Source organism: Palaemon carinicauda, chromosome 25 (assembly GCF_036898095.1).
Source record: "Palaemon carinicauda isolate YSFRI2023 chromosome 25, ASM3689809v2, whole genome shotgun sequence".
NCBI classification, from domain to species: Eukaryota; Metazoa; Arthropoda; class Malacostraca; order Decapoda; family Palaemonidae; genus Palaemon; species Palaemon carinicauda.
The window spans coordinates 104,874,164-104,892,646 of NC_090749.1; the positions used below are offsets into that span (position 1 = coordinate 104,874,164).

At 41.4% G+C, this 18,483-nt stretch overlaps 2 protein-coding genes across 5 annotated transcripts in view; both read right to left on the reverse strand.

Moving 5' to 3' along the window:
- The window catches only part of LOC137618793 (protein KTI12 homolog), a 46,501-nt gene extending 43,136 nt beyond the window's left edge, over positions 1 to 3,365 (reverse strand). Inside the window, exons 1-2 of the mRNA XM_068348989.1 lie at positions 3,124 to 3,365; positions 1,382 to 1,515 (exon numbers count right to left, since the gene is read on the reverse strand). Of these exons, the coding sequence (XP_068205090.1) occupies positions 1,382 to 1,515; positions 3,124 to 3,255 (266 nt within the window). The 5' untranslated portion in view covers positions 3,256 to 3,365. The remainder of the gene's footprint in view (positions 1 to 1,381; positions 1,516 to 3,123) is intronic.
- Positions 3,366 to 5,292: 1,927 nt separating this feature from the next.
- Positions 5,293 to 17,155, reverse strand: LOC137618794 (anti-lipopolysaccharide factor-like). 4 transcript variants are annotated; one of them, XM_068348993.1, is made up of 4 exons: positions 17,053 to 17,155; positions 6,655 to 6,810; positions 6,398 to 6,531; positions 5,293 to 5,836 (listed from the first exon to the last, which is right to left on the reverse strand). In XM_068348993.1, the coding sequence occupies exons 2-4, from the start codon at positions 6,804 to 6,806 to the stop codon at positions 5,718 to 5,720; spliced, it is 405 nt and encodes a 134-aa protein (XP_068205094.1). In that variant the 5' UTR covers positions 6,807 to 6,810; positions 17,053 to 17,155; the 3' UTR covers positions 5,293 to 5,717. The 4 variants fall into 4 exon arrangements, with proteins under 4 accessions (XP_068205094.1, XP_068205093.1, XP_068205092.1 ...); XM_068348992.1 differs by lacking the exon at positions 17,053 to 17,155 and adding an exon at positions 7,004 to 7,074; XM_068348991.1 differs by lacking the exon at positions 17,053 to 17,155 and adding an exon at positions 6,943 to 7,030 and having other exon boundaries at positions 6,655 to 6,829.
- Positions 17,156 to 18,483: the final 1,328 nt, after the last annotated feature.

The following is an 18,483-nucleotide window of genomic DNA, read 5'->3' on the forward strand; positions in this document are numbered from 1 at the left end:
CGAAAAACTACAGCACATAAGATTTGGCTGTCAAACACATTAACAGAAGGAAAACCAACGCCGTGATGGAATAGCGACGTGCTCTGAACAAGAACACCTTTCGGCGTCTAATTGGTGGTCTTAAATTAGTCATAAAGCATAAAGTGTAGTTGCCACCATTACTGCCAACTGACCTCACTTCATTTCTATTAGCCATATTCTCAGAGTCTGGACTCAAAATCCCATCCTGTATACTGTGCTTATACCATCTTGACAACTTGAAATCTTGGCGTTTTATTTTAATGCTACGGTACTATCAAAGATGACCCGGGTTTCAATTCCAGTTTCATCAAACTGGATGCTCACCAGAACGTCAGCTGGGCAAGCCCAACACCCCACACTGTGGTGCCCAACCACAGCAGTGGCCTCTCCAGTAAACAGCTTAAACTCACAGTCCCGGGATGGGATCAATCTGCTGCTAAGTGAATGCTGGGCGAACACGTTCCCACTGTACTAGCCAAAGGAAACGATGGTTTACCCAAATAAATTTCTAATATAAAACAAACAATAAGAACATCAAATTAGCAAGCTAATAAAACAATAACAGTCACTGACTGCTCAGTCTCAACAATAAAATACTGTCATCATCAGCCGTTGCTTGTCCACTGCGGGACAAATGCCTCAGGTATGTTCTTCCACCCCTGTCTCTTTATGGTCCTTCTAAGCTAGTCTACTGTTTTCCCACAAACTTTCGAAGTTTGTCATTCCATCGTCTTCTCTTCCTTCCCCCTGCTTCTTTCGAAATTTCTAGGGACTCATTCTGTTATTCTTAATGTTCATCTATTGTCTGTCATTCTCATAGGCCCCACCTATGACATTTTCTTTTTTTTTTTACATGTTAGAATATCCTCTAATTAAGTTTGGTTCCGTATCCATGTTGCTCTTTTTCTGTCTCTTAGTGTTATTTCCATCATGACAGTTTAATATACTGTACATTAATTTCTTAAATTTCATAAAAAAAAACAACTCTCCCACATTTATCAAAACCTCAATTTTGAAATATATCTTCAGTTTGACCTACCCAGTCTTTCACTTCAAACATAAATAACTATAATCCATTTCTTTCAGCGAGTCATATTTGCACCGACTCGCGGCGGTGCCCTTTTAGCTCGGAAAAGTTTCCTGATCGCTGATTGGTTGGACGAGATAATTCCAACCAATCAGCGATCACGATACTTTTCTGAGCTAAAGGGCACCGCTGCGAGTCGGTGCAAATCTGCCTCGATAAAAGAAATGGACTATAGTCTGCACATGACCAATGTTTTCAATTAATTTTCATAACAAAATCGATGGTATTTACATGAACAGCTTTAAGACTAAGGAACACTTCCAAGCGACTTACCTAAAGCCTTTAATGTAATTTCCGGCATCGAGGATGACGACGGTTTCCCGGTTCAGCTGCCGCAAGACGTCGGCTTTCAGGTTGCCGCGTAGGTCTTTCTCCAGTCTAGAATCATTCAGGATCTTGTTCTTCTCCTGGAACGGAAAACAGTAATTACGGAGAGCACTGCAAAGTTGATTATTATTATCAAACAGAAAGAGATCATCCAGCCCAATGAATCAAGCTCAAGTTTAACCCTTTTACCCCCAAAGGACGTACTGGTACGTTTCACAAAACTCATCCCTTTACCCCCATGGACGTAGCGGTACGTCCTTGCAAAAAACTGCTATTTACATTTTTTTTTCATAATTTTGATAATTTTTTGAGAAACTTCAGGCCTTTTCCAAGAGAATGAGACCAACCTGACCTCTCTAAGATGAAAATTAAGGCTGTTAGAGCAATTTAAAAAAATATATACAGAAAAATGTGCTTGAAAAAAATAACCCCCTGGGGGTTAAGGGTTGGAAAGTTCCAAATAGTCTGGGGGTAAAAGGGTTAAGGTTCAAAGGTCACTAATGAATGGCAGAATCAAAGGTACAAACAAGAGCTCGCACAAAAGTTTGCCACTAAGCCGAACGCTTCAAATAAAAGCAGAACGAGTGTGAAGTTGATCGCCAACGTGTTTCTTTATTAGTCTGAGCGGGTAAACGCTTCAATTGAGCATGCCTGATATCCTCACTGTTCTTAATTGTTTTTCCTCTTCATGGAAAATCGAACGCACGAGGGTAATTATACACACACGTTTAGGTTGTAAGGATTATATCTCCCCTTAGAGAAAACACGTGTTCAGGGATAAGGAATACTGTATTACAATAATCGTTACTTTCTTGTTATTGCCCCACCACTAATTTCTGATGTAACCCCAATACTATTATTCAGGTTAGGTTAGGTTAGGTTTTATCCGTAGGTGGATAAAATTCAAACCTAACCTAACATAAAAAATAATATTCCACGAGACATTCGAAAAACTTAATATATTAATGCTTTCAAGAGGAAATTGCAGAATTTCTTGATGTGTGAGTGCTTCGATTAAGTGGATTTAACAGTAAACGAGCAATATGCGTTGTGTGAAATCCTGAATGCTTTCGAACGGACATGACATAATGACCGGTGTGACGGTCTGAACGATCCCCCGGTCTCAGAATTCTCCTTGATAATCTGCGCGTGCGCGTACATTGACGTTTGCCAGTGCACAAGAGCTTGATGTTTCATTTTCCTGTAAGTTAGAGTGCACAGCTCAACATTACCGCTTGCCAGTACATACGAGCTTGATATTTTCATTTTCATGCGAGCGAAGCGAGCTAATGGCGGAGAAGAACCATTATACAATGTCAAGGAGAATTCTGAGACCGGGGATCGTTCAGACCGTCATAACGGCGAGGTCTTGTAGAGAGTAGAGTTCCCCTGCTGTATAGGACTGAAATAACAGTCCTTGGAGTAAAAAGTAATTCAACTGGGTTGTTTATGAAAAAATATCACCTTAAATATATCCCTAGAACGCGCAGAGCAATCGATCAATGGTTGCGCGATCTATCGATATTAATTTCAGTCTCATCTTTGCATATAAACCATTACATAAAAGTCATAATTACATAAATAGTTGTAAAATAATCATTATAGAATAAAACTTCAATATTCCAATGTTAATTTTATCAAATGGAAACTTAATAAACAAAAATTGACGGATTAAAAGCGACAGATACCTCTCCTACTATGGCGTTTTCACTCACGATCACCACCGTCTTTTCTTTCTCCTTTTCTAAATATTCCTTCAATTCTACAGCCCGTCTGCTCTTCCCACTGGACGGGAAGCCAGTGACGATTACCAGAGGCATGGGAAAATGGACAGGGAACTGACGGGTTTAAATAAATGATGATAAATAAAAGGTGGGATTTTACTGTTTACGTTTGTCGGCCATGACACTGCTATGATGACGGGTTAAGAGAGACGTAATCCTGGGTAACCTACGCTCAAGATATGTTCGGTTTTAATGTGATATTTTTACTGTTTTTCGTATTTAATATACATAAATTATGTTCAAATACGTTATATAGTTATCATTTAATAAATCTGTGAGTTTATTTCAATGATTTTTTCATTAAATTGTTGTTTAATTTGACGGTAATTAAAATTACTTGAAGTTATAATTTTCAAGTATGTTGTGGCGACAAACGGTTTCAATGCGACGTAAACAGTCTTCTTCTTGCTTTTAAAAATTAAACTTTCGGTATTTATCCTCTAAAATGGAAAAAAATACCTATAAAACTATATATATGCTAAAATAAACCTCTTGATTATCTATGGAGTGATTAATAGATTATTTAAATGGAGGATAAAGTTTTTTAGTTAAATATATTAAAGTGAAAATAGAAGATAAGGCTGAGAATGGTGGTAGAGAAGTTTATTAAAAATTTGATATGTGAAATTGGCGTAACATATAAGGTATATCAGTAATGAGTTGATATAAGCACAAAAAAAATAAGAAATGCCATACTAACAAATTATTTTGAGCACAGATTGAGAAAATAAATATTAAGTGATATATTAGTGAATTTATAAATTATGAAAATTATAAAAAAAAAACCAGAGATTAAAATTAATCAAGACTTCATGTAATGTAACTAAATATGATCTTAACAAACCAGGAAAAAAGTATAATATATATATATATATATATATATATATATATATATATATATATATATATATATATATATATATATATATATATATATATATATATATATATATATATATATATATATATATATATATATTGTGAAGAATTTTCTTCACTTTTCTTTTTTCAATCGTATTTTTAGTTCTCTTCTATTATTACTTTAGTTACCCCTTAAACGTCCTCTCCTATATTCAGTTTTCTTTACCGAATTATAGGGAAAACTATTCTAAACTAAAACTTGTTGACAGTGGCGCACGCCATGCTCGTGACGTCACAGCGTAGATACGCACAACAGAGGGCCTTAGTGTAACCCCGGCGTATGTTGGTTCTTTCCTTAACTACACGGGTCGAGATTAAATTCCTAAACTGAATTTTGATATGAATTTCAATACTGCTGAATCAATGCATCTTATATTTCTCAATACCAATTAATGTTTGTTAATTTTAAGATGTCTGCCCATCGCACCAGTCCATTGCTGGTTAATCATTTAAACTATTAATTTTTAGCAAGCCAAAATAGGTAGGGATATTGTATGTATAAACTCCCTTAGAGCAGCAAGATTTCTCTAAAGTAGCTAGCACAAAATCCTGCCTCCTCTGCACTCCTTGCAACAATACATTGCCCTGTACTGAAGTCCCGACATGGCACCCCCAATGAAATACCGTGCGCAACAAGCTCCTCACCTGTCTGTAAAGGTGAAGACAGGTTATACCCCTCAACCTTAGTGTCGACCCATTCGATCAGAAGTCGCCATGACCGACTGACCTGCCTGGTCAGTGAACCCGTGCACCTCTGGTGGCTCACCCAGGAGTCCTGTGGCTGCCGGCTGGAGACAGTGAAGGAGTGGATCCTGGGAAACTTTAATTACCACAAACGTGGATTCTTTGGGTGAGCCAGCTCAGAGTGCAAAGTGCCAACTAGTGCGACGACCAGGTCAACAGCTATCACGGGCATAGGACTGATCTTCAAAGGAGTGCGGGTACTACAACATTGGCCATAGAAACATTTGGATGATAAAAATTCTCCACACATATCTATAGTGAGAGAGAGAGAGAGAGAGAGAGAGAGAGAGAGAGAGAGAGAGAGAGAGAGAGAGAGAGAGAGAGAGAGAGAGAGAGAGAGAGAGAGAGAGAGAGGGAATAAAACAATATAAATTAGACATGTTTTTTTTAATATACATTTACTATGTACGTGACAATAATGCCTATATAACAGGCTCATATGATATAAAGTCTTAAATGTACAACTACACAATTCTATACAATTTCAGCACCTCAGGAAATTAAAGTCTTTCATATTTAAGAAATTATTTTTTTTTAAATTATAAAAAAATATAGCATTGAACTTTCACTCACTTTAGATTATCACAGATATTTGGTTCATAGATATATTAAATTAAGTTTTATGCTTGTTTCATATATGGGTTGCTGGTACATAGGCCTACTTCCCTGGCTGCTGGTGCATAGGCCTACTTCCTTGGTTGCTGGTGCATAAGCTTACTTCCCTGGTTGCTAGTGCATAGGCCTACTTCCTTGGTTGCTGGTGCATAGGCCTACTTCCGTGGTTGCTAGTGCATAAGCCTACTTCCCTGGTTGCTGGTATAGGTGTTTACCCCTTATTGGCGCTTGAGCCACTCATTAGCCTGCTCTTCAGTTATTAATCCGTCGGCTACAGCTTTTCGGATGAAGTCAGCGATAGCCAGCTTTACGGCATCTGTTCGGCTGCTTGTCTCAGCTGTTGGGAAGAAGAAAGATGGGGTTAAATCTACAATATCATAATGGAAGCTGTGTACCCTAGCTTTGGGGAAAATTTTGTTAGGCCTACTATTTTGTAATGGGAGCTGTGTGTCTCAACTTGGAAGATTTTGTTTGGCCTGCTATTCCACGATGGAAGTCGTGTCTTGGCTTGGGAGGAAGAGGATATGGTTAGGCCTATTATTTTCTAATAGAAGGTTATAAGACTGTTCATGTGAAGTGAATTTGCCAGATTATAATTTTTTTTTTTATAGCTACTATTCTAGTAGTATGACTACATAGGTCTATGTATAGGGGCACTTTCAAGAGTATTAAAACATGATTGAATTAAACCTGTACTTTATATCAGATAAATTACTGTGATTTAGAAGCAGTTCAGCCCAAGTTCAATCCCTGCATGAGCATTAATACCATTAAAATTATGCTATATACTCCGCACCACAGCAGACTTCGTCAATACACCGCGGAGAGTCACAACTCGCGACGGACACATTTTACGCGAGGCCACTCGAAAGGTATCTGTACTCTCTAAGCTACTTACAGTATCCCCTGATGATAGTCCAGCCTGGGCAGTACATGGTGCCTATGAAGAGCAATTTCCATTTCTTGAGTGAAGGTTTGACCTGGATGTTGCACGCTTGGTTTAGGAATTCGAATTCTTTTGTGTCCCATAATCTGTTGGTAATGTGAAGAAGATGAAGAGATAATAATAATAATAATAATAATAATAATAATAATAATAATAATAATAATAATAATAAGATACAAATTCTACAAAGAAAAATAATCATAACTGACCCAGCAATTTGTGACACCAATGTCTTCACTAGACTGTCTCCTGATTGGCCTCCCAATAAATCGGTCAAACCCTGACCTTCTGCCTTGTCAAAGACGCTGCAGGACAGCAGGATGAACCCAGCCAGGACAAAGAAGCAGGTTGAAGGACGCATTATCCTGTAAATGACAAAATATCCTGTAAACGACACAAAATATACTGTAAACTTTTAAGAGGAATTACGTGACATAGGCCTAATTATAAGATGAAATTTTTAGCTTTAGAATGTTATATAGTTTGTTTAGACTGACCTTGGCGTTACAATGAAGGAAGGTACGTTGTACTTTAACTTGTTGAACACTTTACACTTACGTGGCACTTCACACAAGGGACTAAAAGTCTATTATGAACTTATGATTTCTCTGATGCGCCTTATATGCGCCAGGGCATGTTGCGTACAGTTGCCAGATACTCATTTTAACTTTTTTTTTACTTCTTATTATGTTTTCATGAAATATATTAATTTATAGTTAATAATTATCTAATTTATCAAATCATTTATTTAATTTTATTATAAACCTAAGATAAGGCGTAATAAAATAAAGGGAAATTAATTATAACACGATTGATGGCAACTTAGAGATGGGCTTTTCCCCTTGGCTTTCCCAAGGAAATTTTCCTATTGTAAGAAATCGAATTAAGTATTAAATAAAACGGAATAAGGAGAAAGCAAATAATTCAGAGAATAAGGAAACCCCCGTAATAATGAGGACGTGACGACACACAAACACATACACACAAATACACAAACACAATATTTGTGTATAATACAATATGTGTATCTCCAAAAATATCACTATGGTACTAGGGATAAAGAATATTTTCAAGTGATATATATTATATTATATAATATATTATATATAGTAATTAAATATAACTAAACTAAAGTTATTTAGCTAATTTTATCAATTATTAATTATTAATTATATAATTTAATTAAAATAATAATAAATATGATTTAAATGAATACAACAATTTGTAACTATTTCTGAAGTTCCCGTTAGTAACAAACCTGTCATGTTGGAAACTCTCTCTCTCTCTCTCTCTCTCTCTCTCTCTCTCTCTCTCTCTCTCTCTCTCTCTCTCTCTCTCTCTCTCTCTCTCTCTTAATACGATTTCACGGATGCTCGAGATACTTACGAAAACATCATTAGTGTAGCTTGTTATATATGGGTGGCCAATTGAGAGAGAGAGAGAGAGAGGAGAGAGAGAGAGAGAGAGAGAGAGAGAGAGAGAGAGAGAGAGAGATGAGAGAAATTCTAACGGTATTATGACCCAGTGAAACTTAAATTTATGATAAAAGTAACAAATGCACTCACGCTACATTCTCTCTCTCTCTCTCTCTCTCTCTCTCTCTCTCTCTCTCTCTCTCCCTCTCTCTCTCTCTCTCTCTCTCTCCTCTCCACCAAGTGAACTGTGTTATTCTAAACTATCTCTTACCAAGGGTTTTCCATAATTATAAGTGGAAAAAACTTTTTGGGTTTTAACGCTGTTAATGCATATCATGCGGGGAGGACTGTATGCAATAATTGGAAAAGGGGGGGAGGGGTGGTATTTAAGAGTTGAATGTGCTCGTGTATTCGAAGATAGATCGTAGGCCTATGCAGCCTAAATTCATATATATTGTGAAGGGAATTGATGATGTTGTAAGCTCGAATATATATATATATATATATATATATATATATATATATATATATATATATATATATATATATATATCCATTCTGAGTGGAGATACCTTAACGCGGTGAAAGGGTTTGCGTATCGCCTTGGGCAGGGTCACCTACACTGGGTTGGTTCGCAGTGGGAGATCTGACTAAAGTCTCCCACCGTCACCTGTACGCAGTGGGAGATCTGACTAAAGTCTCCCACCGTCACCTATACGCAGTGGGTAGCGTGGTGATGAAAACTGGCCAATCCCCTGACATGACCAAACCATGTGTGAGGCCTTTATCCTGCAGCAGACTAGAAACGACTGTATATATATATTGTGAGGAATTTTCTTCACTCTTCTTCTTCCAATCTTATTTTTAACTCTCTTCTACTGATACTTTAGCTACCCCTTAAACGTCCTCTCCTACATTCAGTTTTCTTTAACGAAACATCGGGAGGACTATTCTAAACTAAAACTTGTTGACAGTGGCGCACGCCATGCTCGTGACGTCACAGCGTAGATATGCACAACAAAGAGCCTTAGTAACCTCGGCGTATGTTGGTTCTTTCCTTAAAGTACGTGGGTCGAGATTAAATTGAATTGAGGTTGAATTTTGATATAAATTTCAATACTGCTGAATTAATGCATCTTGTAAGGACACCGCTCCCTTCGTCGTCCAGAAAATCGACAAACTATTTATTTATTTGAATTCTCCTTTCACCACACCGTGGTTTCCCATGTATATGTATTCCGCTCTATCAGAGCTACATTTTGACATATGTATCATTTCATTACATGTTTCTGTTAACTCATAATTCGTATATTTGTAAGTGTAAGAAAACACATTTATTTTGGCGGGCACTTCAATCTGATTTGGCGCCAGCGCCATCCTACCTTTCCGTCCGCACCTTGTAATATACTCCCGTGCACGTTTGTATAAAGTATCAGTTGATCTTGGTTACGCTTGTCTCACTGTCCTTACAACTGGTGACCCCGGAGTTGAAAGTAGCATCAGCGTTTTGGCTTTGCCATTAACGGACTTATTACGGCCGTGCTACCTTCTCTATACTCCGTTACCTTAGGCATGAGCCTGCCTTTGGTTCTCCCACACTTCGGTGCATGTAAGGCAGTAGGATGAGCTTAACCGACATATCAACTTCTCACCTCTTCGCCGACTCGTCGTCTGGCCCCGATGCAGGAAGCAACACGCCCATCACACCCAACGGCCTCGCCTTCACGCCCAAAGTCAAACTGCCGCCCTTTTCTCAACACAACACCGCTTCCTGGTTCCTGAGAGCACACGTACTCTTCCGTGTCGCTGGACTCAGCGACTCCTGCGCCAAGGCTGACATCGTTCTCACCTCCATACCTGAAGAGGTATTCGACAAGATTTCCCCATGGCTCGACGCCCAGGCCGGCCAAGTTTCATACGACGACCTGAGAACGAAACTCATCGGTATCTACTCCCTCTCCGTCTCAGCAAGGGCACAGAAAGTCCTGGACCTCGCCGTCAAGCCCATGGGTGACACCTCTCCTGTCGAGGCGTGGGACGAGTTAACCAGCCTGCTCTTGCTCCCCGAAACAGACAGCAACGGCCGACGACGTGAGATTAGCTTATCTTGCGAGATCATTCTTTGACGCCTACCACAGGACGTAAGGGCCCGATTGACAGACGCCGACACGCTCCCGATGAATGAACTCCTGTCGAAGGCTCAGAAGCTCCACGAGGCCTCCAAAGCATCTCGCCTCGGAGCATCATCGTCAACACTGCCTTCGTTCTCCTCCTTCAGCAGCTGCTCTTCCATAGACTCCTCGGCAATGGCCCCTGAGGACGACGAGATCAACGTTCTATCAAGAAAGAAACTGCCGCAACCAACACGACCGAACCCTAGGGCTAACCCAGCATGGTGCTTCTACCACCAACAGTTCGGCAGCGACGCCAAAGAATGTAGAGCACCATGCAGTTTCCCTAGAAGACGACGCCAGAAGCATCCACCTGCCACCATCGCAGCCGCAGGTAACCAAAACAAGAATGGTTTCTATATCCTCGATACCATTTCCAACCGTAGACTCATGGTAGACACCGGCGCAATGCAATCAACGTTCCCACCTTCCAAGTCTGACCTAGACCGTGGTCCCGACAAAAACGCTCCCTCACTCATCGCCGCCAAAGGATCTCCCATACGGTGCTATGGGATTAGGACACTCAAGATATCTATCATGGGCCGTTCGTATTCTTGGCCCTTCGCCATCGCTGAAGTCAATCGCCCCCTCCTCGGTGCGGATTTCCTCGCCCACCACGGACTCCTCGTCGATGTCGCTAACAAACGTCTCATCGACACGGGAACCTGCCAGTCCCGCGCCCTAGAACACGGCCCTGCAACAATGTCCGTATCCGCCGTAACGACGCACCCCTACGCCGACCTCCTACAAGAATTTCCCGAGGTTTTCAAGCCCGAGCTCCGACACTCGCCAGGTTCCCCATCCAAGCACAGGATCTACCACCACATCACAACGACAGGACCTCCTACTCATGCCAAATTCCGCCGCCTACCGCCCCAGAAACTGAAGGATGCCAAACGCGCCTTTGAGGACATGGAACGCATGGGTATCTGTAAGAAAGCATCGAGCCCCTGGGCATCGCCCCTACACATGGTGAAAAAGCCGGACGGGTCCTGGAGACCTAGCGGCGACTACAGGCGCCTCAACCTCATCACAACGCACGATCACTACCCGCTGCCCAACATGCAGGACCTAACGAACGCGTTGCACGGCGCGAAGTATTTTACCAAGATGGACCTCCTCAAGTCTTACTTCCAGGTCCCCGTATTTCCGGAAGACATCCCGAAAACTGCCATTGTAACGCCGTTTGGATCCTACACCTTCGCATACACAACCTTCGGTCTACGCAACGCCGGGGCGACCTTCCAACAACTAATGGATAGCATTCTGGGTGACCTACCTTTCTGCGTCTGCTACGTCGACGACATCCTGATATTCACGAAAACCAAGGAGGAACACCGGAGGCACGTCCGCACCGTCCTCAAACGCCTACAGGAGAACGGCCTGGTCGTACGTTTCGACAAATGCACGTTCGGTGCGGAAGGAGTGGATTTCCTTGGTCACCGGGTATCCTCATGGGGGGTAAAACCCATGACAACGAAGGTCTACGCCATCAGAAAGTTCCCGATACCTACGACCATCCGCCAACTTCAGGAGTTCCTGGGGATGGTCAATTACTATAGGCGCTTCATCCCCAACATCGCACAAACCCTGTCACCCCTCGACAACGTCCTGAAAGGAAAAGCGAAAAAACTCGAGTGGGGTTTGCCCCAGCAACAGGCATTCGCCCGGACGAAGGATGCCCTCGCGAATGCCACCACCCTGGCTCATTTTGACGACAACGCGCCCCTGCGACTAACGACCGACGCCAGCAACGTCACCTGTGGGGCTGTGCTGGAGCAACTCGTCAAAGTTCTCCTCGACCGCTGGCATTCTTCAGCAAGAAATTGAAACCCACCGAAACAAGATACAGCACCTTCGATAGGGAACTCCTCGCCGTCTACCGCGCCGTCCGCCACTTCAGGCACATCTTGGAAGGCACTCCCTTCACAATCGCGACGGACCATCAACCCCTCGTACACGCTTTTACGAAATCGACTGACGCATGGTCCTCCCGACAACAACGTCATCTGGCAACAATCGCCGAATTCGGGTGCACCATACGTTACGTCCCAGGAAAGAAAAATCCAGTCGCTGACGCCCTTTCAAGGATTGAAATTGACACAATCCACCTGGGAATCGACTACGCCAATCTCGCAACCGAACAACGCACCGACCGAGAAGCACAGGATCACCTGACGGGGCCATCCGCGCTCAAAAGAAGTGCGATTCCCCTCGGACCAGCAGGAGTAACTATTCTTTGCGACACCAGCACCAGCCGCCCACGTCCCTGGATACCAGCCTCCTGCAGAAGGAAAATATTCGATATCATCCATGGACTTTCACACCTTTCAGGACGCACCACCGCTCGCCTTCTGTCTGAGAAGTTCGTCTGGCCAGGGATAAAAAAAGGACGCCCGGGAATGGGCGAAGTCATGCATCAACTGCCAGTCAAGCAATGTCAGCCGTCACACCGAATCGGGGGTAGGCAATTTCCCCCAGCCAAAAAGACGTTTCGGTCACATACACATCGACGTCGTGGGACCATTGCCCCCTTCTGGATCTGCTCGCTATCTGCTTACGATCATCAATCGCTCCACAAGGTGGTTGGAGGCATCGCCGATGACCGAAGCTACGACTCAAGCATGCGCCGAAGCCCTCCTGTCAAGCTGGGTGAGCAGGTTTGGCGCTCCTGACGACATCAAGACAGACAGAGGCCCCGCTTTCCTCTCAGAAATATGGCTCGCTTTGGCGAACCTGATGGGGACGACGCTCCACAGCACCACGGCATACAACCCCGCGGCAAACGGCATGGTCGAAAGAACTCACCGCGCCCTCAAGGCGTCCCTGATGGCGAGCTGCACCGACGGGGACTGGAAATCACGACTTCCTTGGGTACTCCTCGGCCTTCGCACCGCCCCTCGCGCAGACGACGAACGTTCGCCTGCCGAAAAGGTTTACGGGGAGGCGCTCACAGTTCCTAGCGAATTCTTTCCCTCATCAACCGACGACACGCAGCTGGATCACCTAAGGGACATCGCCAGGAAGTTCAGGCCATATCTCAAAACTTACCAGGACAGAACCAAGCACTTCAAACCAAAAAACCTGGATGACTGCGGGTACGTTTTCGTCCGTGTCAACGCTCATCGACAACCACTAACTAGACCTTATCGAGGCCCCTACCAGGTAATTAAAAAGACAACGAAAGCCTTCCTTCTCGACGTCCATGGCCAAGAGGACTGGGTCTCAATAGACCGCGTGAAACCAGCGTTTCTCGAAAGAAGCGACACCGCCTCCGCCGGACCTGGCAGATCCAGAGTTCCACCTCAAAACAAGGCGCCCAACGAAAGAAAAATCATCAAACGACGACAAGAGGAAGAGATCCTTACGCCGACCACCGGCGCGCCCCTCCGTTCAAAAACAAGAGGAACCCTTCGACGCCCGAAAAGATACGAAGATTGATCATCAGCCCTCTATGCCGCCCGATGTCTTGGAGGGGGAGTAATTGTAAGGACACCGCTCCCTTCGTCGTCCAGAAAATCGACAAACTATTTATTTATTTGAATTCTCCTTTCGCCACACCGTGGTTTCCCATGTATATGTATTCCGCTCTATCAGAGCTACATTTTGACATATGTATCATTTCATTACATGTTTCTGTTAACTCATAATTCGTATATTTGTAAGTGTAAGAAAACACATATTTTGGCGGGCACTTCAATCTGATTTGGCGCCAGCGCCATCCTACCTTTCCGTCCGCACCTTGTAATATACTCCCGTGCACGTTTGAATAAAGTATCAGTTGATCTTGGTGACGCTTGTCTCACTGTCCTTACAATCTTATATTTCTCAATACCAATTAAGGTTTGTTAATTTTAAGATGTCTGCCCATCGCACCAGTCCATTGCTGATTAATCATTTAAACTATTAATTTTTAGCAAGCCAGAATAGTTAGGGTTATTGTATGTATAAACCCCCTTAGAGCTGCAAGATTTCTCTAAAGTAACTAGCACAAAATCCTGCCTCCTCTGCACTCCTTGCAACAATACATTGCCCTGTCCTGAAGTCCCGACATGGCACCCCCAATGAAGTACCGTGCACAACAAGCTCCTCACCTGTCTGTAAAGGTGAAGACAGGTTATACCCCTCAACCTTAGTGTCGACCCATTCGATCAGAAGTCGCCATGACCGACTGACCTGCCTGGTCAGTGAACCCGTGCACCTCTGGCTCACCCCCTCTCCCCAAAACGTGACTCACCAAGGAGTCCTGTGGCTGCCGGCTGGAGACAGTGAAGGAGTGGATCCTGGGAAACTTTAATGACCACAAACGAGGATTCTTGGGGTGAGCCAGTCCAGAGTGCAAAGTGCAAAGTGCCAACTAGTGCGACGACCAGGTCAACAGCTACCACGGGCATAGGACTGATCTTCAAAGGAGTGCGGGTACTACAACACTGGCCATAGTTAATTCCCCCCCATTTTTTAGCTTAGACTAATTTTAACTTGCTTAGAATAACTGGCTTTTACACTATTCGGACTGTGTGCGGTGGGATTGTGTGTAAATATTTTTCCGTTATTAATTTTTTGCTTGGAGACTAGCACAGTCTTTGGGTCACATGGGCCACGTGTCCGACCCAATTTTGATTATTCATTATTGCAGACCACGTGTCTAATAAACCATTTTTCATTGTTTTAAATTGCTTTCAATTTGCATTTATTTTATGATATTTTTGTGTTGTTAAGATGTCCGTTTTCTTTTGATGTAAATTTGTGAATAAATCAATATTAGGTTAATTAAACCTCCTTAGTATTTTTGCTCCCCTCGTTTATTTTAATGTGTGAACTGAATAGTTGATCACGGGACAGAATACCCAATATTTGAAGAGTAAACCTAAGTAAGTCTATAGGTGGTAACAGCGAGGAACTTTGTATTTTATATATCTGCTTCGAAGGTGAAGATCCTTATCTTTAAACTTTTAAACTACTTTACATCACTGCTCCCATTTTTGGTTTTGTCTCTGATTACATTAACGTAAAATACCTGTCCAGCATCTCACTGGGGTAGCTGGGACGGAGTCGGAACAGAGCCTAAGAGTGAGATGACTATAGACCTGACAAAGCTAGAGTAGGCCATAAATTACCTTATATTTTCACGTGTGGAGTTCTCTCTCCGGCCTCTGGACAGTAAATTTCCTCCTTTTGTATTTAAGAGTGAAGGTTAGTGAATTGTGACAGTAAAGTATTAGCAGGGCGTTTGTGCCCCGAGAGTAAGTGCTCATTATCCTCCCCTGTTGAACTTTATGTAACTGTCATAAGGAGACTTTCCCGGACTAGGTTCCCACTCAAACATTCAGATGATAAAAATTCTCCACACATATCTATAGTGAGAGAGAGAGAGAGAGAGAGAGAGAGAGAGAGAGAGAGAGAGAGAGAGAGAGAGAGAGAGAGAGAGAGAGAGAGAGAGAGAGAGAGAGAGAGAGGGAATAAAACAATATATATTAGACTTGTTTTTTTTTAATATACATTTACTATGTACGTGACAATAAGGCCTATATAACAGGCTCATATTATATAAAGTCTGAAATGTACAACTACACATTTTTATACAATTTCAGCACCTCAGGAAATTAAAGTCTTTCATATTTAAGAAATTATTTTTTTTTTTAAATTATAAAAAAATATAGCATTGAACTTTCACTCACTTTAGATTATCACAGATATTTGGTTCATAGATATATTAAATGAAGTTTTATGCTTGTTTCATATATGGGTTGCTGGTACATAGGCCTACTTCCCTGGTTGCTGGTGCATAGGCCTACTTCCCTGGTTGCTGGTATAGGTGTATACCCCTTAATTGTACTTGAGCCACTCCTTACCCTGCTCTTCAGTTATTAATCCTTTGGCTACAGCTTTTCGAACGAAGTCAGCGGAGGCCAGATGTACATTTGTTCGGCTGGTTGTCTCAGCTGTTGGGAAGAAGAAAGATGGGGTTAAATCTACAATATCATAATGGAAGCTGTGTGCCCTAGCTTTGAGGAAAAATTTTTTAGGCCTACTATTTTGTAATGGGAGCTGTGTGTCTCAACTTGGAAGATTTTGTTTGGCCTGCTATTTCACGATGGAAGTCGTGTCTCGGCTTGGGAGGAAGAGGATATGGTTAGGCCTATTTTTTTGTAATGGAAGGTTATAAGACTGTTCATGTGAAGTAAATTTGCCAGATTATAATATTTTTTTATAGCTACTATTCTAACAGTATGACTACATAGGTCTACAGTATGTATAGGAGAACTTTCAAGAGTATTAAAACATGATTGAATTAAAACTGTACTTTATATCAGATAAATTACTGTGATTTAGAGGCAGTTCAGCCCAATTTCATTCCCTGCGTGAGCATTAATACCATTAAAACTATGCTATATACTCCGCACCACAGCAGACTTCGTCAATAGCCTACACCGCGGAGAGTCACAACTCGCGACAGACCTATTTTATGCAAGGCCACTCGAAAGGTATCTGAACTTGCTAACTTCTAAGCTACTTACATGTTCCCCTGATGGTAGGCAAGCTTGGGCAGTACATGGTGCCTATGAAGAGCAATTTAAATCTCCTGAGTGTAGGTTTGACCTCGACGGTGCACACGTGGCCTAGGAATTCGATATCGCTTGTGCTCCATAATCTGTTGGTAATGAGAAGAAGAAGAAGAGATGATAATAATAATAATAATAATAATAATAATAATAAGATGCAAATTCTACAAAGAAAAATCATTATAACTGACCCATTAAGTTCTGCCTCCACTGCATCCAATATACTGTCTCCTGATAGGCCTCCCAATAAATCGGTCAAACCCTGACCTTCTGCCTTGTCAAAGACGCTGCAGGACAGCAGGACGAACCCAGCCAGGACAAAGAAGCAGGTTGAAGGACGCATTATCCTGTAAATGACACAAAATATACTGTAAACTTAAGAGGAATTACGTGACATAGGCCTAATTATAAGATGAATTTCTAAGGTTTAGAATGTTATATAGTTTGTTTAGACTGACCTTGGCGTTACAATGAAGGATGGTACGATGTACTTTAACTCGTTGAACACTTTACACTTACGTGACACTTCACACAAGTGACTAAAAGTCTATTATGAACTTATGATTTCTCTGATGCGCCTTATATGCGCCAGTGTATGTTGCAACAGTTGCCAGATACTCATTTTATCTCATTTTTTTACTTTAACGTTATTTACATAATGAAATATATCAATTTATAGTTATTAATTATCTAATTTATTAAATTGATTATTCAATTTTATTATAAACCTAAAATAAGATGTAATAAATAAAGGGAAATTAATTATAACAAGATTGATGGCAACTTAGAGATGGGCTTTTCCCCTTGGCTTTCCCAAGGAAATTTTCCTATTGTAAGAAATCGAATGATAGGTTTTAGATTAAACGGAATAAGGAGAAAGCAAATAATTCAGAGAATAAGGAAAAACCCGTAATAATGAGGACGTGACGACACACAAACACAATTTGTGTATTATACAATATGTTTATCTCAAAAAAATATCACTATGGTACTAGAGATAAAGAATATTTTCAAGTGATATATATTATATTATATAATATATTATATATATAGTAATTAAATATAACTAAACGAAAGCTATTTAGCAAATTTTATCAATTATTAATTATTAATTTCATAATTTAATAAAAATAATAATAAATATGATTTAAATGAATACAACAATTTGTAACTATTTCTGAAGTTCCCGTTAGTAACAAACCTGTCATGTTGGAAACTCTCTTTCTCTCTCTCTCTCTCTCTCTCTCTCTCTCTCTCTCTCTCTCTCAATACGATTTCACGGATGCTTGAGATACGAAAACATCATTAGTATAGCTTGTTATATATGGGTGGCCAATTGAGAGAGAGAGAGAGAGAGAGAGAGAGAGAGAGAGAGAGAGAGAGAGATGAGAGAAAGAGAGAGAGAGAGAGAGAGTTAGAGAGTTAGAGAGAAATTCTAACGGTATTATGACCCAGTAAAACTTAAATTTATGATAAAAGTAACAAATGCACTCACGCTAGCATCTCTCTCTCTCTCTCTCTCTCTCTCTCTCTCTCTCTCTCTCTCTCTCTCTCTCTCTCTCTCTCTCTCTCTCTACAAAGTGAACTGCGTCATTCTAAGGTATCTCTTACCAAGGGTTTTCCATAATTATAAATGGAAAAAAAAAACTGGGTTTTAACGCTGTTATTGCATATCATGCGGGGAGGACTGTAGGCAATGATTGGAAAGGGGGGGGGGGAGGGGAGGTATTTAAGGGTTGAATGTGCTCGTGTGATCGAAGATAGGCCTTAGGCCTATGCAGCCTAAATTCAGCTCCATATATAGTGAAGGGAATCTATATATATATATATATATATATATATATATATATATATATATATATATATATATATATATATATATATATATA

Excerpts from the sequence above, each read along its gene's own strand:
- LOC137618794 (XM_068348993.1), bottom strand. The coding sequence starts at position 6,806 with ATGCGTCCTTCAACCTGCTTCTTTGTCCTGGCTGGGTTCATCCTGCTG. Across the intron at positions 6,532-6,654 it reads TTGGTGTCACAAATTGCTGG|ATTATGGGACACAAAAGAAT; the intron begins GTCAGTTATGAT and ends CATTACCAACAG. Across the intron at positions 5,837-6,397 it reads GACTATCATCAGGGGATACT|CTGAGACAAGCAGCCGAACA; the intron begins GTAAGTAGCTTA and ends TCTTCCCAACAG.